At 47.9% G+C, this 22,565-nt stretch overlaps 1 protein-coding gene and 1 long non-coding RNA gene across 5 annotated transcripts; one reads left to right on the plus strand and one right to left on the minus strand.

Moving 5' to 3' along the window:
• Window positions 1–1,630: 1,630 nt before the first annotated feature.
• LOC146402477 (uncharacterized) lies at window positions 1,631–22,317 on the plus strand. 4 transcript variants are annotated; one of them, XR_014806708.1, is made up of 4 exons: window positions 1,637–2,075; window positions 2,537–2,686; window positions 5,867–5,958; window positions 15,115–16,936. It is a non-coding gene; the product is annotated as an uncharacterized LOC146402477 (long non-coding RNA). The 4 variants fall into 4 exon arrangements; XR_014806707.1 differs by lacking the exons at window positions 2,537–2,686; window positions 15,115–16,936 and adding an exon at window positions 22,087–22,214 and having other exon boundaries at window positions 1,631–2,075; window positions 5,867–5,950; XR_014806705.1 differs by lacking the exons at window positions 2,537–2,686; window positions 15,115–16,936 and adding an exon at window positions 22,087–22,195 and having other exon boundaries at window positions 1,631–2,075.
• On the minus strand, window positions 3,355–12,270 carry LOC100525582 (leukocyte-associated immunoglobulin-like receptor 1). The gene is made up of 7 exons (XM_021094974.2): window positions 12,086–12,270; window positions 5,376–5,414; window positions 4,980–5,090; window positions 4,842–4,884; window positions 4,722–4,759; window positions 4,478–4,530; window positions 3,355–3,944 (listed from the first exon to the last, which is right to left on the minus strand). Exons 1-7 carry the CDS (start codon window positions 12,243–12,245, stop codon window positions 3,816–3,818), a joined length of 573 nt encoding a protein of 190 aa, XP_020950633.1. The 5' UTR covers window positions 12,246–12,270; the 3' UTR covers window positions 3,355–3,815.
• Window positions 22,318–22,565: the final 248 nt, after the last annotated feature.

The raw sequence follows: 22,565 nt of genomic DNA on the forward strand, positions 1-22,565 counted from the left end.
TCTGTGTGAACTGACTTTAGGAAATGACACAGGGACCTGGGAAGGGGAGGAGGGATATTTCATATAACACAGCCATGGGGCCCGCCCACGTGTCCGTGATCAGCGGTCAGAAGCGAGGAGTGAGGTCTTGCAGGCGTGGGATTCAGAGCGCGCTGGGCGGACTGACCCGAGGCACGTGGAAGAGAAGATGGAGAGCAGACTCGGGCAGATTTGGGGCTCCGCTCTGCACACCCAAGTCAGGGGCTCCGCAGCCACAGCCACTAAGGCAGCCACACCCCTCACCCGAGTGAAGGCCGTCCCGCTGTCGGAATGTGTTTCATCTGTGTAACTATTACAGCCAATAGACCCCAATGTGTAAAGACTCATTAGTTCCTCTCCCAAGTAAATGGCTGATTCCAGCTCAGCAGGGAGGTGATTTAAAATACCGTATAAGAAAAAGAATGTGTATATATGTATGACTGGATCGCTATGCTGTACAGCTGACATTGACACAATACTGTAAATCAGCTCTACTCTAATAAAAAGAATAATAAAATACCATGTATTAATTTTAAAATGGGAAGGAAAGTGAAGGAGCAGATGAGCCAATGGCTGTCAATGAAAAGATACTTTGCTCCTCACAGTTCCCAGGAGGAAGGGGCATGCATGCCACCAACCAGGGCCTCATGGGGAAGCACTAGAGGCTGAAAGAAAGAGATGGAGTGAAGGGGAAAAGTGGGCAAGAAACTTTACTGTATCTTCCGTGAGAAAGAATGGGTAGGGAAGGGTAAGCAGACTTGGGATTGGCTGGTTTAATGATTTCAGCACTTTCTGGGGCGGAGGGGGGTGTCCCTAGTTGGCCTGTCCCTGGCCCTGGGGTGACAGTGGGTAGGGGCCCAGACTATGGAGTCCCATAAAGCAGGTGCTGGGGGGTGAGGATTGGCTGGGTTTGGGGGGGCTTACTGTTTTTGAAAAGTACACCCCAGGAAGAGGCCAGAGGCCAATGTAAGTGACTCAAGTATATTATCGGGTTATCTAGGAAAAGGCATGTCTGGTGCCAAACTTAAAATTAGCTATGTAGTTATTTTACCAGCAAGATGAGTTTATTTAGGAATGGCAGAGGAGTCAATGGCCATACCCCACTGAACCTGCGGAATCTCTTCTATCTCGGAGGCTAAGCAGGGTCTGGCCTGGTACTTAGAAGGGAGGAATGGCAGAGGAATTGCAATTCAGGAATTCAAGCTATGGCAAACTACAGGCAAGTCCAGAGAGCAAAGGATACGAACAGTTTATAGAGAAAAAGGAGGAAGCTAGAAGGAGACAACATTGAATGAAAGTCCCTTGGAGGCAATCAAAGAGTTTATAACACTGAAGGATTTTCATTGACTCAGCTGTGGCTGATTCTCATTAGTGGAGCTGTTGCTGTTTTCTCATAGGCTGGGCTGTGGCTGTTTTTCATTGGCTGGGCTGTGGCTGTTTCTTATTGGGTGGGCTGTGGCTATTTCTTAGGGCTGTCGATGTTTTTCATTGGGTGGCCTGTGGTTGTTTCTTATTGGCTGGGCTGTGGCTATGTACCATTGGCTGGGCTATTGTGGGGTGGGGAGAAAAACATCCCTTTTCTACTGGCTAAAAAAGTAAACTTCCTGATCAAGACCATAAACTAAGCTGGGATTGAGTGCGAGGGCGAGAGCTTTCCTCTTCAGGGCTTAGCAACTCCACTTAAAATGATTCGTTTATTTATTAATTTTTACACCAGCATATGCATACAGGGCATATGTTAAGGCATCAACTTTACAGAAGCTTTAAACATGACTAAGACAAGGGGTACAGCAGGCTCCATACCATAGTCATCCCAGGAAACAGGGGCCACATTCGGTGTTGTTCCAAGGTCATTCAGGGTATCGGTATCCATCAGCAGAAGGAAGAGCAATGAGGATCTTATGTGGGAAGTTTATGGGCCAGGCCTGGAAGCAGCTCCATCCATCCTGGTCACACAGTGCTGGCTAGACTTTCTCCCAGGACACACCTAACTTCGAGAGAAGCTGGAGAGACCTTTTCATCTCGCTGGGAGTACAGGAAGGGATGACACGGTGCAGGTGAGTAGCCATAGTCCTGTCACACAGACAGGAGCCACCTGTCACTTTGGGCACCTGGGGTTCACAGACGGCTGGGGCTGTTTCCCAGTCTCCGTTGCTTCCTACATAACCTCCTCTTTGTAGAGGCACTGGGGGTGCAGAAATTTGACTCTCAAACATTCAGCATTTCACATACTAGTGAGAGAAGGAAACACTCCTACAAGGAGATACTTGGAATTCAGGGTGAAGCATTCAAGCACCAAGGAAGCCCATGAATAGAGGCAGTGCTGAGGACTGACACCCACTCAGACGGAATAACACCCACAAAGCGGTCCATGTCCTAAGCCCTTGAACCAGTGGGTGTGCTTCTTAGGTGATGAAAGGGTCTTTGCAGGTGTGATTGGTTAAGGCTCTCAAGCAGGGGAGGGGAGCCTGGTTATTCCAGGTGGACCCAATGTAATCACAAGGATCCCTGCAAACAGGAAGCAGGAGGGTCAGAGAGAGGGAAGGAGCGGAGACCACCCAAGCAGGAGCCCTGGTCAGAGGGAGTTTGGAGAAGCTCCAGGGCTCCTTGAAGACGGAGGAAGGGGCCACAAGCAGAGGAATGCAGATGGCCTTTGACGCTGCCAAAGGTAATGGAATGGATCGTGCCCTGGAGCCCCCAGAAGGAACACAGCCCTTGGTTTTAGCCCAGGTTAGCTGATTGCAGACTCCTGACACCCTGATGTGTAGAATATTAAGGTGTGTTGTTTGGTGCCCTTAGGGAGTGGGCATTTGTTCCAGCAGCAATTGCAAGCTTTTGGGAAGAACAGCCTCCAATCCCAAGCCTGAAGGGCGTTAGCCAGATGAGGGAGTGAAGCTCAGATCAAGGACACTGTCCTTCAGCTGATGGGACCTCTGGTGTTTGGCGAGTGCATGGCGTCCAGTAGGAATGGAAAATGGGGAACTTTAGTTCCTCCGAGTGGGACCTAAAGCTTGTGCCCTGGGGTCTCATCACTGCCTTCGCCAGGCCACACGTGTCCGTGTGTGGGTGTGTGCATGTGTGCGTTCCTACAGTGTGTGCATGTGTAGGGGTGTGTGTCTGGGCCAACGTGCGTGCCTTTGTGGGTGTGTGCCTCGACCCAGACCCAAGTCCCCTCAGACGTCTCCTCCCTCGTCCCCGAGTCACACGCTCAGATCAGAAAACACTGACGCCCGATTCTCTGGTTCCCCTCACTAGGGACGGAGGGACTGTGGGTGGAGAGACTGGGACCCAGGACCTGTGAAGCCCAGCTCCACACACATAGGGCTGATGCAGTTGGGCCTGTGGGAACATTTATTATTACGGAACAAGGTGAAGCATGTTCCAGAAGACGTGGTCTGCGCTTTTGGCTGCATAAGTACAGCCCAGGGTCAAGGTCAACAGCTGAAGCCTGGGAATTTCATCAAGTCAGCTGAGAGGACAGTTAAAATGGATCTCCGGGGACAGGGGGGGATTCATAGGACACGTCTGGAATCAGCTGGGTGACTGTAGGGCCACCGCTGGGTCTCTGGAAACAGGTGCTACACATTCTCTCCAAGGAGCTAGTTGACTGTGGGAGGGACCACATGGCTGCTGAATCTTCTAGATGAGGATCAGGGCTGTGGGGACTCCAGCTCTTGCCTCCAGGAGTCGTGACAGGATGACTGTCCAGAAAGGGCAAAACCCTCCAAATAGCCACCTCAGGCTTTTGCAAGAGTGACTCGCGGTGTCTTTGCTACAGAGGCCAGGGGGGCTTGGGGTCAGTGTCTGGAGATGGCTGCGTATGTGCTGGACTCGGCGGATAGCGGGGTCACAGCTCTGGCCGCCCTCTGTGTGAGGGTCCGGTGGTCCAGCAGGGCATATGTCACCTCCTGCAGGTCAGCAGGGGTCTGGGGAGAGAGACCGGGGTGAGTAGCAGTGGCCGAGGTGAGGGAGGGGTGCTGGGAAGGGAAGGCTGTGGTGGCCAGCCTCCAAGTCTCCCCCCCACCCAAGAGGCCACCTCCTGAATCACCACTGTGTGGTCCCCTCCCCCGGAGAAGCAGGCTTGGTCTGTGTGGCCAGCAGAATATGACAGTGACGCCATGTCACCTCCACATTGAGGCCACAGAAGACGTTGTGGCTTCCGCCCCTCCCTCCCCAGGGCCCCTCCCTCTGGGGGAGCCTGGCTGCCATGCAGTCACCCATGTGCTGCAGCCCAGGGAGTGAGCCACCTTGGAAGCGGACCCTCCAGCCTGAGTCCAGCCTTGAGCCAAACGGAGCCCTGCTTGGCATCTTGACAGCAGCCTCATGACAGAGCATCAGCCAGCACCACCCAGCCCGTCTGCTTCCACATCCCTGGCCCAGGAAACTGAGCTAATGCCGCCAAGCTGCTAGCTGTCCGGTGTTTTGGTCACAGCAATAGGCGACTAACACAAGGACTTACCGAAGCTTCCGTCTCTCTGTCCTTCTCAGGAAGTCTGTGGACAGTGGCCGGGTCTAGAGAGGAGAGGACAAGGGAGCTGTTCTCTGGGGCAAACTCACCTGAAACCTCACAGCTTCCTATTTGGTCTTGCCCCCCCACCCCCATCTAGAACAGAATGCCCCCAAACTTGCTCCCTGAACATGGCTTCCTGGATGGCAGTGAATGCCCCCTTCCCCTCCCAGACCTGTCCCACCCTTGTCTGTACCTGGTGTCCCATCTAGGACGTCAACAGCTGGGCTGAGCCTGCAGAGAAAGAACAGTGAGCCCTGAGGGCTGCCTGGAGGCGGAGGGCTGGGGGGCTAGGGGTCATTCCCAGAGTCCTCACCTCTCCTGGGGCTCTGGCTCCTTGCCTTTGCTTCTGGGGGGCCCTGAGGAGAGTCAGGTGTGAGTTGAGATGAGAAGGCTTCTTCCCAGAACCCCAAACAGCCTGCCCAGGTCACCCCACCCGGTCCCTGAGACCTACCCCGTTTCCTCTGATGCCAGCGCTGGAGGAGGAGGAGGACCAAGAGGAGGAGACAAAGGAGAAAGGCTGCAGAGACCCCGATGAGAATGTAAACATGCTCTGTCCACGGGCCTGGGGGAGCAGGGAAGACATAACTGGATAAGCAGCAGCGTGCATTTATCCAGCACCTGCGGCATACCACCACACACTGGCTGCTTGTCATGTTCACACCTACCTACAAATCTCTCAGGTGCCTAACAGTCCCAAGGCCCAGGAGTCATTTCCCCGCTTACAAAACTGGGGTTTGGGGGCTGAAGTCCTCTGTCCACAGGGCGTGGGCAGAGCTGGAATATGACCCATTCCCCCTTTGCCCAGAAGGCACAGGCCAGGTCCTGCTTCTCTGTGCCCATCACTCACCGGGATTGTTTCCATCCTGTGAATGCGTCCATGTGTCTCCTAGGAATGAGGCATCAGGAGGACATGGGTCAGAGGCCTGAGCTGGACAGAGCAGGCTCCTGAGTCCCCCCCTCTCCACGGGGTCTCCCTGGTCCCCAGACCCGGACCTGCTCCCTCTAGAACAGCCCCGTGGAACTGTCTGTGAGGTTGACATGCTCTACTTCTGGGCTGTCCGCTCTGGTAACCACACGTGACTGCTGCCCTTGAAATTTAAGTGAAAGAAACTGAAACGTCAGATCGCCAGGGGCAGGAGCAGCGGGTCGCGGGGCGGCTCGGTGGTGCCACCAGGCTAATGCCACCCTCACTGGGTGATGGGCACCTGCAGCGTCCCCTTCCCGCGGGAGGTGGTGGGGGCAGCGCCGCTCTCCCCCGTCTTCCCCCCTCGCAGAGACGGACACCCGGTAGGAGGGCCCAGGCACAGGCATCCTCAGCTCTGCCTTCCGTTTTCACAGCTCCCCTTGATGCGGTGGATCTGCTCTCCTGGGAGTGAAGACGCCAAGACCCGATGTCCCGGAGCTGCCCGCCGAAGCCACGAGGTGAGCAGGTGAGACAGTTGCCCGCCAGCCTGGGGCTGGACTCCGCGCATGTGCTGTAGGTCCCGCTCCTCTACCATACACCTCCTAAGGGCGCAGCACCACCCATTTCACTGGTGAGCCAGCAGAGGTCTTGGGGGCTCGTCCACCCACTCGGTCTGAGCCCCCCATCCCCTCTTCTGGTTAGCACCCCCTCCCTCCTGCTGCTTCAGAGGCTGAGTCCTCAATATCCTATTTAAGGCAGAAAACTTCATTTCTTAGAGAATCCTGCCCTCAACACCGTGTCGCTGGCCCACCATCCACGGGTCCCCCCTGTGTTTTAACATCTCTGCCCTGCTTCCCCTTATGACATTGATCACAATTTAAAATAATGTATATTATATGCATAAAAAAATATATGGTGGAATTCCCTTGTGCAATTGACTAGAGATCCCACATTGTCACTTCCGCGGCTCAGGTCACTGCTGTGGCACAGATTTGATCCCTGGCTTGGGAGCTTCCATATACCTGTGGGTGAAGTAAATTTAAAAAAAAAAAGCCCTAATAATTATAATCACATAAATCTAGGTATATATAACTTAAAATTGCTTATGTTTTAAAGTATATATTTCAATGACACACTTTAGTATATCGTGTATTACTCATTTATATTAGCACTTATGTGTATAAATATAGTAATTCATAATACATTATAATACAGTATATAACATAACACTGTATATAATAAATGTAATAATGTATTTTATTACTTCTATATTTAATAGTGTAAATATATTCTAATATACTTAAATTATAGATCTGAAATTTTGCATTGAGAGTACATTTACACTGTAAGTTATAGGTTTATGTGTATACACACCCATACACATTTGTATGCATTTCTAGTGTTCATTCTTTATATATAAGTATACATACACACATGCGTATACACTTGTTCTTTTTCAGATTCTTTTCCATTATAAGTTATTACAAAATATTCAGTATAGTTCCCTGTGCTATACCATAGGCCCTGGTTGTTTATCTATGTTATATGTAAAATATATGAAATCTGTGTATCTGTTAATCCCAAATTCCTAATTTATCTCCCCCTATCCCCTTTGGTAACTCTAAGTTTGTTTTCTATGTGTGAGTCTATTTCTGTTCTATATAGAAATTCATTTGTATCGTTTATTAAGATTCCACATGTAAGTGATATATGGTATTTGCTTTTCTCTTTCTGACTTCACTTGGCATGATGCTCTCTCTCTGTCCATCTATGTTGCTCTAAATGGCATTGTTTCATTTTTATGGCTGAGTAATATTCCATTTTGTATATGCACCACATCTTTATCCATTTCTCTGTGGTTGGATAATAGACACTTAGGTTGCTTCCATGTCTTGGCTACTGTAACAGTGCTGCTGTGAACATAAGGGTGTATGTATCTTTTCAAATTAAAATGTTCTGGTAGATGCCAGGAGGGGGATGGCTGGATCATGTGGTACTGCTTCTCTTAATTTTTTTTTTTTTTTTGTCTTTTGTCTTTTGTTGTTGTTGCTATTTCTTGGGCCGCTCCCGCGGCATATGGAGGTTCCCAGGCTAGGGGTTGAATCGGAGCTGTAGCCACCGGCCTACACCAGAGCCACAGCAACGCGGGATCCGAGCCGCGTCTGCAACCTACAGCACAGCTCACGGCAACGCCGGATCGTTAACCCACTGAGCAAGGGCAGGGACCCAACCCGCAACCTCATGGTTCCTAGTCGGATTTGTTAACCACTGCGCCACGACGGGAACTCCCTGCTTCTCTTAATTTTTAAAGAAATCTCCATACTGTTTTCCCATAGCGATTACACCGATTTACATTCCCTTTTCTCCACACCCTCTCCAGCACCTTTTGATGATAGCCATTCTGACTGGTGTGAGGTGATACCTTGTTGTAGGTTTGATTGGCATTTCTTTTTTTAAATGATTTTTATTTTTTCTGTTATAGCTGATTTACAGTGTTCTGTCAGTTTTCTACTGTACAGCAAGGTGACCCAGTCACACATACACGTATACATTCATTTTTCTCACATTATCATGCTCCATCATAAGTGACTAGACATAGTTCCCAGTGCTACACAGCAGGATCTCATTGCTTATCTATTCCAAAGGCAATAGTTTGCATCTATTAACCCCAGATTCCAAGTCCATCGCACTCCCTCCCCCTCGGCAACCACAAGTCTGTTCTCCATGTCCATGATTTTCTTTTCTGTGGAAAGGTTCATTTGTGTCATATATTAGATTCCAGATATAAGTGATATCATACGGTATTTGTCTTTCTCTTTCTGACTTACTTCACTTAGAATGAGAGTCTCTAGTTCCATCCATGTTGCTGCAAATGGCATTATTCTTTTTATGGCTGAGTAGTGTATATATTGTGTATATATAACACATCTTCTTAATCCAGTCATCTATCAATGGACATTTAGGTTGTTTCCATGTCTTGGCTATTTTGAATAGAGTTGCACTGAACATACAGGTGTATGTGTCTTTTTCAAGAGAAGTTTTGTCCAGATATATGCCAAAGAGTGGGGTTGCTGGGTCATATATTAGTCCTAGGTATATTTTTCTAGGATTCCTCCATACTGTTTTCCATAGTGGTTGTACCAATTTACATTCCCACCAACAGAGAAGGAGAATTCCCTTTTCTTCACACTCTCTCCACCATTTATTTGTGGACTTATTCATCATGGCCATTCTGACTGGTATGAGGTGGTCCTTTATAATAGTTTTGATTTGCATTTCTCTAATAATCAGTGATGTTGAGCATTTTTGTCATGTCGTTGTTGGCCATCTGTACATCTTCTTTGGAGAAATGTCTGTTCAGGTCTTTTGCCCATTTTTCAATTGGGTTGCTGGCTTTTTTGCTGTTGAGTTGTATAAGTTGTTTGTATATTTTAGAGATAAATCCCTTGTCAGTTGCATCATTTGAAACTATTTTCTCCCATGTGTAAGTTGTCCTTTTTTTATGGTTTCCTTTACTGTGCAAAAGCTTGTCAGTTTGATTGGGTCCCATTGGTTTATTTTTGCTTTTATTTCCGTTGCTTTGGGAGACTGACCTGAGAAAGTATTTGTAAGGTTGATATCAGAGAATGTTTTGCTTATGTTCTCTTCTAGGAGTTTGATGGTGTCTGGTTTTACATTTAAGTCTTTTAAGCCATTTTGAATTTATTTTTGTGCATGGTGTGTGTGTTCAGTTTCATTGATTTACATGCAGCTGTCCTGGTTTCCCAGCGATGCTTGTTGAACAGACTGTCTTTTTCCCATTGTATATTCTTGCCTCCTTTGTCAAAGATGAATTGACGGTAGGTGTCTGGGTTTATTTCTGGGTTCTCTATTCTGTTCCCTTGGTCTGTCTGTCTGTTTTGGTACCAGCACCACACTGTCTTGATCACTGAGGCTTTGTAGCATTGCTTGAAGTCTGGGAGAGCTATGCCTCCTGCTTGGTTTTTGTTCTTCGGAATTGCTTGGCAATTCTGGGTCTTTTGTGGTTCCATATATGACTCTGGATTGATAGTTCTAGTTCTGTTGAAAATGTCATGGGTCATTTGATAGGGATTGCATTGAATCTGTAGATTGCTTTGGATAGTATGGCCATTTTTATGATGCTAATTTTTCCAACTCAGGAGCATGGAATATCTTTCCATTTCTTTGAATCCTCTTTAATTTCCTTGATTAATGTTTTATATTTCTTGGCATATAAATCTTTTACTCCTTGGTAAGGTTTATTCCCAGGTATTTGATATTTTGGGGTGCAGTTTTAAAAGGGATTGTATTTTTGTAGTCCTTTTCTAATATTTCATTGTTAGTATACAGAAATGTGACTGATTTCTGAATGTTAATCTTATATCCTGCTATTTTGCTGAATTTGTTGATCCGTTCAAGAAGTTTTTGGGTTGAGTCTTGAGGGTTTTCTATATATAGTATCATGTCATCTACACAGAGTGACAATGTTACCTTTCTCTTCCAATTTGTATACCTATTTTTTTCCTTTTGTTAGTCTGACTGCTGTGGCTAGGACTTCCAATACTATGTTGAATAACAGTGGTGAGAGTGGGCATCCTTGTCTTCTTCCAGATTTGAGTGGGAAGGCTTTCAGCTTTTCTCCATTGAGAATTATATTTGCTCTGGGTTTTCTGTAAATGGCTTTGATTATGTTAAGATATGTTCCCTCTATACCTACTTTGGTAAGAGTTTTGATCATGAATGCCTATTGGACTTTGTCAAATGCTTTTTCTGCATCTATTGAGATGATCATGTGATTTTTGACTTTTCATTTAATGTGGTGTATGACGTTGATTTATTTGCATATGTTGGACCATCCTTGTGAACCTGGGATGAATCCCACTTGGTCATGGTGTATGATCTTTTTTATATGTTGTTGGACTTGGCTAAAATTTTGTTGACAATTTTTGTGTCTATATAGTTTTCTTTTTTGGTGGTATCTTTGTCTGGTTTTGGTATTAGCGTGATGATAGCATCATAGAATGTCTTTGGAAGCATGTTTCTTTAATAATTAGCAATGTTGAGCATCTTTTCATGTGCTTGTTGGCCATCTGTGTGTCTTCTTTTGGAGAAATGTCTCTTTCGGTCTTCTGCCCATTTTTTGATTGAGTTGTTTGGGCTTTTTTGATAGTAAGTTGCATAAGCTGTTTGTATATTATGCAAATTAATTCCTTGTCAGTAGCATCATTTGCAAATATTTTATCCTCGTCCATGGGTTGTCAGTTCACTTGCTTCTGCTCTGAACTTAAGTTTTCACAGCGAGAAGGGAAGAAAGGGAGAGAGCTAGCCCCCCTTCCCATAGCAGGTTCAGGATCCTCCGGTGGGGGGTGTCTGTCTTCTTCTAGGTTGTTCAGGCAGAACCGTCAAGAAGCCTCTTCTCTCTCCTAGTGGAAGATGAGCTATCAATCCCTCTGTCCTCTCAGTGCGGAGGAGCCAGCAGTGGAACTTGCCCACTAGGGGGCGAGGTGGGCCTGCGGTCAAACCCCAGGGCCTCCTTGGGCTGGGTCCGCCCCTTGTGCCTTTGCCCAAGACACTTTAACCTCCTTTCTGCCTCTTAAAAGGGGCGGTGGCTCTTAGAAAGCCTGGGACATCCCTCCATGGTGGGCTTGGTGGCATTACTGCCGCCAGGTGCCCGGTGTGGGGTTATCTCTATTCTGTGAGCGTTGTTAAGAGCGTCCTTGTGAATATCAGGGACTGGGCAGTGCCCTGGGCAAGCCATGCCCTTCCCAGGGCCTCACCTGTCCCTGATCTAAGCCCAGGGTGGAGTGCTTGGCCCTGATACCCAGCACAGAGCCCCCCAGAAACCCCTCCAGGCTGAGGTCAGCTACTCACCAGCTGAGGAGGAGGGCTGGGTGTGGGGGGAGCTGAAATCCCAAGCAGGTCTTATGATCAAGGGCAGGAGAAGGACTGATGCCGTGTGGGGGTTGCCGAGGATCTGTCCCACTCAGCCTGGCCCCTCTGCACCCTGAGTGAGCATCTGTCCACAGGTCACATCTGCCAGACTCAATCCCCTAGATTCCTGAGAAAATGATGCAGGGACCAGACAAGGGAGAGACCCCTGCTCCATTCTACTGGACAGATTCTTGCTGTCCCAAATTTACATGGAGCAGCTCTTCTGAGGTCCCAGGAGTGTGCGGACGGGGGTTGGAGTGTCCCTTAGGTAACCCTGACTCTAGGCATCTGGGGGGCTGACCACACACAGGGGCAGGGACAGTCTCACCCCCAAAGGTCCCCCAAAGCACTGTCCAGCCATGGTCAGGGGCAGCCTGGCCAAGAGGGAGTGAACCATACTTCAGGGGACACATAGCCTGGAGGCCCCACAGACTCTTCCCAGTGAAGGCAGTTTACCACCATCCTGAAGGAAAAGGCACAGGGTCCCTTGAAAGGGTTCCATCCTTCCCCATCTCTGGAAGCCCACTCCCCACAGCCCAGGGGTCCGGCTCAGTGTCCAGGACTTTGTGGAGCCTGGATGGGACCAGGGTCCAGGGACTGAGCCAGATATGAAGGCAGAGCAGTGTGGAGGGCACCAGGGGGCTTGTGGGCCTATGGGCAGAGGACACAACTGGGGACAGGGGCCTGGGGCCACCCTGAGGGCAGACCAGAGACGTCCTCACCTGTCAACACCAGCTCCAGAGTCTCACTGGGCTCAGACCACCGGTGACTTTGATGATAGGAGCACTGATAATGCTGGGCAGTGTCTTCACTCACGGCAGCGATGGGAAACCTGGTCTCTGTCTGGTGTGGACCAATTTGAGACACAATACTCTTACCCATGAAGTCACTTCTTCTTCTTCTTTTTTGTTTTTATGGCCACACCCACAGCATATGGAAGTTCCCAGGCTAGGAGTCAAATCAGAGCCATAGCTGCCAGCTTACTCTACAGTCACAGCAATGCAGGATCCAAGCCACATCTGTGACCTACACCACAGTTCATATCAACGCCAGATCCTTAACCCACTGAGTGAGGCCAGGAATCCAGCCCGCATCCTCATGGATACTAGTCAGATTCATATCTGCTGCACCACAATGGGCACTCCCCATGAACTCACTTCTATCCTCCTTCTCCGTCGGATTTTCTCCGCCCCAGCAGGGGACTGGCACACGATGGTCACAAGCCACCCCTGGGAATCACAGAGCTTGGTTCAGCTGAGGTGAAGGATCTGGGCAGGGCTGGGCAGGGCCCCTAGGAGGGGTGAGAGCAGAATCTCAGGCTCCATTATGAAGAATTCACCGCACAACACAAATCACTCCTGTTATTGTCTCCGTTCATTATTTTGTTTGTTTAGGAAATTTGCCAAGTTGTGCAGCCTTTACCACAATCCAATTTTAAAGCGTTTCCACCATCCTCCCCAAACCCCCCCACACCCATTCCACCGAGTCAGTTCCCTTCCCTGCAGCTATGTTCCCACTTGACTTAAGGACCCGAGACTTGGTCCCAGCTTGCTCCGTGTGACACTGGGGGTCAGAGCAGGCTGCGGCCCCCAGGGCATGTCTGTTTCAGGGGCAGCTCCCCCACTGCCCAGGCCACTCTGGGGGGACAGCAGGGGCTGGGAGGGAGGCCCAGGCTGGGAATGACCCCGTCACTCTGGGGACAAGGAGAGCAGGAGTGTGTGTGGGCAGGACTGCTCCGGGCTGGTCTGAAGGCAGCTGCGAGTCCCCCTGGGATTGTATGGGGTGAGGGGTGCACGTGCAGAGCTGCAGTGGAGGTGAGGGCTGAGGGGGAGCTGGGGCCCAGAGCCCAGCAGGGGAGGGTCCCATTGTCCAGGGCGAGTCCTCCATGAAGCAGTCCTCCCTGGGTTTCTGTGTATTTCCACCTTCATCCCTGCTCATTTCCTTTTCTTGGGGACGGAGGCCCTGGAAACCCCATCTGTCTCATCTAGGCTGGGGGCAGGGGAGAGGGCTTGCTGCCTTGAAAGGGGATGTTGGCCTCCCCTTCAGCAAGACGCCCCTAGAGGCAGGGCACTGTCAGAGCTCACTTGTTTGTTGTCATTTTCTTTATCTGGAGGTTAAATATGGTTTGAGGAGATGCATAGAGCCATCAAGTAGACAAGGTGGGCTTGTGATGGTTAATTCTATGTGTCACCTTGGCTGGGCCATGGTCAGATATGTTGTCAAACATTCTGGATGTTGGTGCTAGGGTGTTTTTGGGTGATACTAACATTAAATCAGTGGATTTAAAAAGGTTTTTTTTAATATATAGTTGATTTACAATGTCCTGCCAATATCTGCTGTACAGCAAAGTGACCCAGTTTTTATGTATATACACATATATATGTATATATATGTATATTCTTTTTCTTATATTATCATATGTTCCAAAAATCACTGGATTTTGAGTAAAGAAAAATGCCCTCTGTGATGTGGATGGGCTTTATCCAGTCAGCTGATGGCCTGAATTGAATGAAAGAATGACCTCTCCTGATCAAGAAGAGATTCTGCCAGTCAACTCCCTTGGATTTGAACTGCAGCATCAGCTCACCTCATCAGCAGTCTGCAGCCCACCCTTCAGATTTTGGACTTGCAAGCCTCCATAAGTGTGTGAGGCCAATTCCGTAACAGAAATTTCTTCCCACATATGTATACACGTGCTGTTGGTTCTGTTTCTGTGACAAACCCTGACCACACAGTGGGTGCGGTGCTTCCTTTGGGGGTGATGAAAATATCTTGGGACTAGTTGACGGTGATGGCTGCACAGATTGTGAAGGCACCCATTCCTGCTGAATTATACACTTTCCAATGGCTAATGGTCAGTTTTATGTGAATTTTACTGCAATAGGAAAAAGAAGTAACATCTGTAAAGTGGGCAGCATAGACCTGACATTTCATGAGTACCTAAAATATACCTATCTATAAAAGACAATATTCTGATCAAGCCAAGTCTAGGGTGTTTCCACTTTTTAAAAAAAGTTATTGAAGTACCTTTTTTCCCCCTAACTACAGCAGTTTATTTAACTTTGTTTTTCAACGCTAAGATTTTCCTTTTTTCTTTCTTCTTTAATTTTTAAAAAATTTTATATATAATTTTTTTCCATTATGGCTGGTTTACAGTGTTCTGTCAGTTTTCTACTGTACAGCACATAATTGATCAACAATGCTGTGGTAATTTCTGCTGTATAGCAATGTGATTCATTTACACACACACACACAAACACACACACATACTTTTCATATTCTTTTCCACATAGCTTATTATGGAATATGGAATATAGTTCCTGGGCTATACAGTTGAACCTTGCTGTTTATCCATTCTATGGATAATAGTTTGCACCTGCTAGTCCCAAACTCCCAATCCATCCTCCTTCTTTGGCAACCACAATTCTGTTCTTAATGTTTGTGTGTCTGTTTCTGTTTCATAAATAAGTTCATTTGTGTCATATTTTAGATTCCACATATAAGTGGTATCATGTGGTATTTGTCTTTCTCTTTCTGACTTCACTTAGTATAAGAATCTCTAGATCCATCCATGTTGCTGCAAATGGCATTATTTCATTGGTTTTTATGGCTGAGTAGTATTCCATTGTGTATATATACCACATCTTTTTAATCTATTCATCTGTCAAAGGATATTTAGGTTGTTTCCACGTCTTGGCTGTTGTGAATAGTGCTGCACTGAACATAGGGCATGTATCTTTTCAAATTACAGGTTTTTTCCTGGTTATATGCCCTGGAGTAGGATTGCTGGATCATACGGTGGTTATATTTTTAGTCTTTTGAGGAACCTCAAAGTGGCTGAATCAGCTTACATCCCAGGGGTGCTTCCATTTTTGCTGTCTCTCTGCTTCCATCAGTGTAGAATAGAAAAGACATTGTCTTCTCCAAATTACAACTGGTCCGTCTGATCCTCATCTGTATATTAAGCTTCCCTGCCTCCTGAGCAATTGTGGCTCCTTCTCTGGGTGGCCTCAACACCCCTGGTCCTGTACCTAACACCCTCCCTGTTTCACTCATCAGGACCCAACCCCAGGAAGGTGGGTTCCAAGGTTGCTGTCCACGGTGCTGATTGTGACTTCACAGTTGGCTCTGGTTTCAGCACCATGGTCAGAGTCTATGGGGGCAACACAGCCTCCACCACTTTCTGATATCTTAGTTGCTAAGTTTGTGTCCGTCCAGCTCCCGTGTTTGGTCTTCCTAGTCAAATGAAAGATACTTAGAGCCTGAAGGTCGACAGGAAAATTACAGGGGATGGCAGTAGTTGACAGTGATTCAAACTCCCTTCACAAGCTGTGCATCCTGAATAGAAATAAAATTCAGAAGCTCAGCTGTGAGCTGTGGTGTAGGTCACAGACACAGCTTGGATCCCGCATTGCTGTGGCTGTGGTGTAGGCTGGCAGCTGTGGTTCTGATTCGACCCCTAGCCTAGGAACTTCCATATGCCTTGGGTGCAGTCCTAAGAAGACAAAAGACAAAAAAATTCAGAAGCTCAGGATGTTGGCTCCACAGTCAGCATCACAACCACTGGAGCAACCTGTCTAGATTTAGGGGGCTAAATTGGTGCTGTAGCCACTGACCTACACCACAGCCACAGCAATGACAGATCCAAGCCGTATCTTCAAACTACACCACAGCTCACAGCAACACTGGATCCTTAATCCACTGAGTGAGATTAGGGACTGAACCTGCATCCTCGTGGATACCAGTCAGATTTGTTTCCCCTGAGCCATGACAGGAACTCCTCAAAATCCTCTTGGTTGTTGGAAATTCTTCCTGATGGCAAAGCCTGAACCCTGGGTCCCTGCCACTCCCCACCTCCATCAGCATCCTCTGCTTGTACCCCTGAGCTCCTGGGAAAATTCCCACAGCTCAGTGCACAGGGTACCCTGCTTAGGACCACGACTTGCTGTGGCCTTGGGCCCTGCCATGTGGACTCAGTTTCCTCATCTGCTCATGGGGCAGAATAACAGCACCTACCTCAGTGGTTGACACAAGGGCTAAATGAGATAATATGTGAGAAGTGCCCTGAACAAGGTCTGCACACGGCAAGTGCTCAGTAGCCCTTGTCCTGCAGTCCATCTGGGGCTCAGATCTGAACCAGCTTCCCCTTCCTTCCCAGCATGGCTGAGCCAGGGCTTCACCTCCTGCACCCCCGCCTCTACCTTCCCCAGATCCAGGCCGGGGGGTGAGCCTCACAGCCCCCACCCTCTTGTACACCAGCTCAAGCTGTGGTCACCCCTCCACCAGCTCTCTGGATCCTTCAAGAGGCAGCACTCCCCCGCCCAGGCCAAACCCTCCTCCAGTGCTCTAAACCTCAACTTCCCAACACCTGGACCACTGGCCCCCAGTGGCTATTTCCACGTCGAATGGATTAACATTAAGTTCAATAAAAAATTTAGTTTCTCCACAGTTTGGGTGGTGGTGGGATGCGCTGGAGGTGTGGGATGGAAATCCTATAAAATTGGATTATGGTGATCATTGTACAACTAGAAATGTAATAAATTCGTTGAGTAAAAAAAAATTCTAAAAAAAAATTTAGTTTCTCCAAAAAAAAAAAGGGAGTTCCTGTTGTGGTACAGCGGAAATGAATCTGACTAGGAATCATGAGGTTGCGGGTTTGATCCCTGGCCTCACTCAGTGAGTTAGGGATCCGGCATTGCAGACGCGGTGTAGGTTGCAGATGCGGCTCGGGTCGGGCATTGCTGTGGCTGTGGTGTAGGTTGGCAGCTGTAGCTTCAATTAGACCCCCAGCCTGGGAACTTCTGTACGCCGCAGGTGCAGCCCTAGAAATTAAAAAAAAAAAATTAGATTATCAGCCCCACCCCCTAGTTACATGTCAGGGGCTGCTGGACAGTCACAGCCACATGTGATTACTGTACCAGACATTCCCATCTTTCCAGAAAATTCTGTTGGATGGATCTTTGCCTTCCCTGCCCCTGGGGGATCCTGTCCACCATAGAACGTACCCCTGTATTGTCCATCTCTCCTCTGTCAGGGTCGGCCTGCTTGAGTTCACATCCCACCTGCACAACTTTATAGCTGCATTAGCTAAGTTACCAAAAAATTTAAAATCGACCCCCCCCAAAAACCCCACCCCCTCTGTGCCTCAGTTTCTCCATCTGCAACATGGGACTGATAATAACAACTCCCCCATCCGTAGATTTATTCCAAGTATTAAATGAGGTTACATATGGAATGAGCTTAGAGCAAGTCCCAGAGGATTCTAAGCACTGGATAAATATGAGATGCTATTACTATTTTTTTCTTTTTCTTTTTTCCTTTTTATGCTCTCACCTACAACATAAGAAAGTTCCCAGGCTAGGGGTTGAATTGGAGCTATAGCTGTGGGCCTACACAACAGCCACAAGAATTCCAGATCCAAACTGCATCTGCAACCTGCAGCCTACACTGCAGCTTGTGGCAACACTGAATCCTTAACCCACCAAGCAAGGTCATAGATCGAACCCGCATCCTCATGGAGACTATGTCAGGTTCCTAAACCCACTGAGCCACCTTGGGAACTCCCACAAGCCTCCTTTTTTCTTTTCTTTCTTTCTTTCTTTCTTTTTTTTTTGGGGGGGGTTGTCTTTTTAGGGCCATACCCACAGCACGTGGAAGTTCCCAGGCTAGGGGTCGAATCAGAGCTACAGCTACCAGCCTACACCGCAGCCACAGCCACATAGGATCCGAGCCACATCTGCAAAATACACCACAGCTCAGGGCAACATGGGATCCTTAACCCACTGAGCGAGGCCAGGGATCAAACCCTCATCCTCATGGATACTAGTCAGCTCTGTTTCCGCTGAGCCACGACGGGACCTCCCAAGCCTCCTTTCTAAATCTGTGCATAGTAACAATGAATGATCCTTAAAAGAAACTAAGTGGGGAAAAGAGGTAGCCCAAAATCATCCAGTAAAAATTCATTTGTATGTTTGAAATGTGTTTTCTTAGAGTACTGCCTAGATCAGCTCTTAACCAGTGGCAACATCCCCCCCTACAGGGGACATCTTGGAAATATTGTTGCTTGTCTAAACCCCAGGTTGGGGTGGTATGCTCCTGGCATCCAGCGGGTGAAGCCTTGGGGCACAGGACAGCCCCCCACCACGACGATCTAGCCTCAAAAGGCAATAGCTCTGAGGTGCAGCAACGCTGGTCTCTGCATTTGGAAGAGCCCAGCCCAGTTGGAAGGTGTGCACCCCAGACCAACTTCCCGGGGACTGAATTGGCCAAGGTCATCAAAACGTTTTTAGGTAGAATTTTCCCCCCTCTCTTCACTAGCAGGATGGGTTTAGGTATCCCCGATGTAACTAAAAACTACTTCCTCAAAAAAGAAACAAAATAGCAGTGAATGTACCCAAACCAAGCAAAGAAATAAACTCCTTCTCTGACCACCCCCCCAATCTCTCCCTCCAGGTAACCTGTCTTTCCTTCCCTTCCCAGTTGACTCCTGAGTTCTCTGCACTTTCTCACCTCCTCACTTTCTCCCTGGCCGCCTCCCACTGCAATCTGGCTCTGCCCAGCCAGGAGGCAGTTCTCTCTCAGGACTTCCATGGTGCTTGGCTTGTTTTAAATCTGGTGGATTTGGGGAATGAAAATTGGTACATGGAGTTCCCGTCATGGTGCAGTGGTTAACGAATCCGACTAGGAACCATGAGGTTGCAGGTTCGATCCCTGCCCTTGCTCAGTGGATTAAGGATCCGGCGTTGCCGTGAGCTGTGGTGTAGGTTGCAGATGCGGCTCGGATCCCGTGTTGCTGTGGCTGTGGTGTAGGCCGGTGGCTATAGCTCCGATTAGACCCCTAGCCTGGGAACCTCCATGTGCCGCAAGAGTGGCCCTATAAAAGGCAAAAAGAAAAAAGAAAAGAAAAAAGAAAATTGGTACGACCACTACGGAATACAGTATGGAGGTTCTGAGGAAACTAAATATAGAACTACCACATGACCCAGCGGCCTCACTCCTGGGCATATATATCTGTACAAAACTTTCATTCAAAAAGATAAATGCACCTGTATGTTCATTGTAACACCAATCACAATAGCCAAGACATGGAAACAACCTAAATGTCCATTGACAGATGAGTGGATTAAGAAGATATGGTGCATATCAACAGTGGACTACTACTCAGCCATAAAAAAGAACAAAATAATGTCATTTGCCCCAACAAGGATGCACCTAGAGACTCTCGTACTAAGTGAGGTAAATCAGAAAGAGAAAGACAAATACCGTATGATATCACTGATACCTGGAATCTAATGTATGGCACACATGAACCTTTCTACAGAAGAGAAACTCATGGTCATGGAGAACAGACTTGTGGTTGTCAAGGGGGAAGGGGAGGGAGTGGGATGGACTGTGAGTTTGGGGTTAATAGATACAAACTAGTGCCTTTGGAGCAGATAAGCAATGAGATCCTGCTGTGTAGCACTGGGAACTATATCCAACCACTTGTGATGGAACATGATGGAGGATAATGTGAGAAAAAGAATATGTGTATACATATATACAGGACAGGGTCACTTTGCTGCACAGCAGAAACTGACAACTTTGTAAGTCAACTATAATACAAAAATTTTTTACAATCCAGTAGATTTTTTTTTTTTAATCAGACTTGGCCTGCTTCTGAGACTTCAGGGAGGGGACCAAGCATCCTCCCAGGGCCTCTGCACCCCATCTCTCTTCTCCTCCTCCTCCTCCTCTTTGTCTGGCTGCTGCCAGGACCTGGTCCAAGTTCCTTCCACTCTTCTCATCTCTCAATGTCACCCTTCCCAGGCATCTGCTCTTTCCACACTTCGATCCAGAACCAGCTCCATAATGTTGGGGGTGCATTACAAGTGAAAATGGGGGGTTCCTTTTTCAAAATCATCAATCATTTCAAGATAGAGCAAATCGTTACACCAAGCACAGGGCCCTTCTGAGCACAGGGACCTGAACAACTGCTGAGGTCACTCACCCATGAAGCTGGCCCTGCGGTGCTCTCCTCTGGCTTTAGTCTGCAGCATCTCTCACTTGCTGCTGCTCCTCTCAGGCTCTACAGCTTGGTGGTGCCCCCCCGCCGGCCCCCGCTCCACAGGTAGACAGAATGCACTTCTAAGAATGCCCAGGCATGAGTCCCTAAAACCTATGAATATATATCATGTAGCAAAGGGACTTTGCACGTGTGATTAAAGTTAGGCTTAAAGAGTTTCCTTGTGGTGCTGCAGGTCAAGGACCTGGTGGTGTCACGGCAGCAGCTCAGGTCACTGATGTGATGCAGCTTCGACCCCTGGCCTGGGAACTTCTGCATGCCATGGGCATGGCCAAAAATAATTTCAGGGTGTTTTTTCATAATAAAGTTAGGGGAGTTCCCACTGCAGTGCAGCAGAATCAGTGACATCTCCTCAGTGCCAGGCCACAGGTTCGATCCCTGGCCCAGTGTGTTAAAGGATCCAGCGTTGCCACAGCTGCAGTGTAGGTCACAACTGTGGCTCGTATCTGATCCTTGGCCTGGGAGCCCCATATGCCACAGGGTGGCCCAAAAAAAAAAAAAAAAAGGAAAAAATAAGTAAATAATACACTTAGGAATCTTAAGACAGAGAGGTCGTCCTGGCGTGATGGTTCATTTTACATGTCCGCTTGGCCGGGCTGTAGTACCTGGTTCTTCCACCAAACATGACTCCAGGTGTTGCCAGGGAGGTGTTATGGAGGTGTGGTTGACATCTATAACCAGCCGACTCTAAGTAAAGGAGATGACGCTGGGAATGGGGGTGGGCCTCACCTAATCCGTTGAAAGGCCTTAACTGCAAAACGGAGGTTGCCATGAGGAAGAAGAAATTCTGTCTTAAAGACCACCAGCATCAGCTCCTGCCTGATGGAGAGTTTCCAGCATGCTCTGCAGAATTCAGGCTTGCCAGCCCTTGGCATTGTAAAATCCAATTCCTTGACATAAATTAGATATATATATTTCACTTGAACTTATAATACAATATATAACATATTAGGATACTGTATACACTATTCATATGTAATAATATGTTAATATATTTTATTGCATTCTGCATTTAATATATAGTGTAAATTGGAGTTCCCGTCGTGGCTCAGTGATTAACGAATCTGACTAGGAACCATGAGGTTGCGGGTTTGATCCCTAGCCTTGCTCCGTGGGTTAACGATCTGGCGTTGCCGTGAGCTGTGGTATAGGTTGCAGACACGGCTTGGATCCTGAGCTGCTGTGGCTGTGGTGTAGGCCGGTGGCTACAGCTCCTATTAACTCCTAGCACCTGGGAACCTCCATGTGCTGTGGGAGTGGCCAGAAAAGACAAAAAGACAAAAAAAAAATATATATATATATATATAGTGTAAATATATTCTAATATACTTAAATTATACATCTGAAATCTTACGTTGTAGGTAGATTTTACATTCTAAGTTATATGTTTCTATTTATACCTGCCCATATCTTTACATGCATTTCTATTGTTCATTTTACATACACACACGTGTTCTTTTTCGGATTCTTTTCCCTTATAGGTTATGACACAATATCCACTATAGTTCCCTGTTCTCTGCCATAGGTTCTTATCATTTATCTGCTTTATCTGCAGCAGTGTGTAGCCGTTGATCCCAAGCTCCTAATGTGTTATCAAGGAAGGCATTAACCCACATCTATTACCAATGTATGTACAGCTGTATCACCTCTATTATCCAGATGGGGCCTGATCTAGTCCCATGAGCCCTAGAAGCAGCGGACCTTCTCCGGCTGGAGGCAGGAGGAAGTGCCACAGGCCTGCAAACCGGGGAGATGTGCAGCATGAGGAGGGGCTCAGCCCACCGCTGCCAGAGGAGAGACACATGGAAAGTAGCAGGAGGATGCAGGCGGCATCTCGGAGCCAGTTAGCCCCCAGCTGGCAGCTTAAGGGGCACAAGATTTCCTTTTGAGGTAATGAAAGTGGTTTGGAATTAGATAGAGGCCGTGGGTACACAACGTTGTGGCTGTACTAAATGCCACTTTAAAATGATTAAAGTGGGGAGTTCCCTTGTGGAGTAGCAGGTTCAGGAGCTGGTGGTGGCACCGCAGCAGCTTGGTTGGTTGCCGCTGCGGCGTGGGTTGGACCGCTGGCCTATGAACTTTCGCCTGCCGTGGGTGTGGTAAAAACAAAAAACTACCTTGGTGACCAAGTTTAGGGT

Source organism: Sus scrofa, chromosome 6, assembly GCF_054392235.1.
Source record: "Sus scrofa isolate SSC_HxYL_T2T_F1_AM1 chromosome 6, Sscrofa_HxYL_maternal_Yorkshire_Landrace_v2.0, whole genome shotgun sequence".
Classification (NCBI taxonomy): Eukaryota; Metazoa; Chordata; class Mammalia; order Artiodactyla; family Suidae; genus Sus; species Sus scrofa.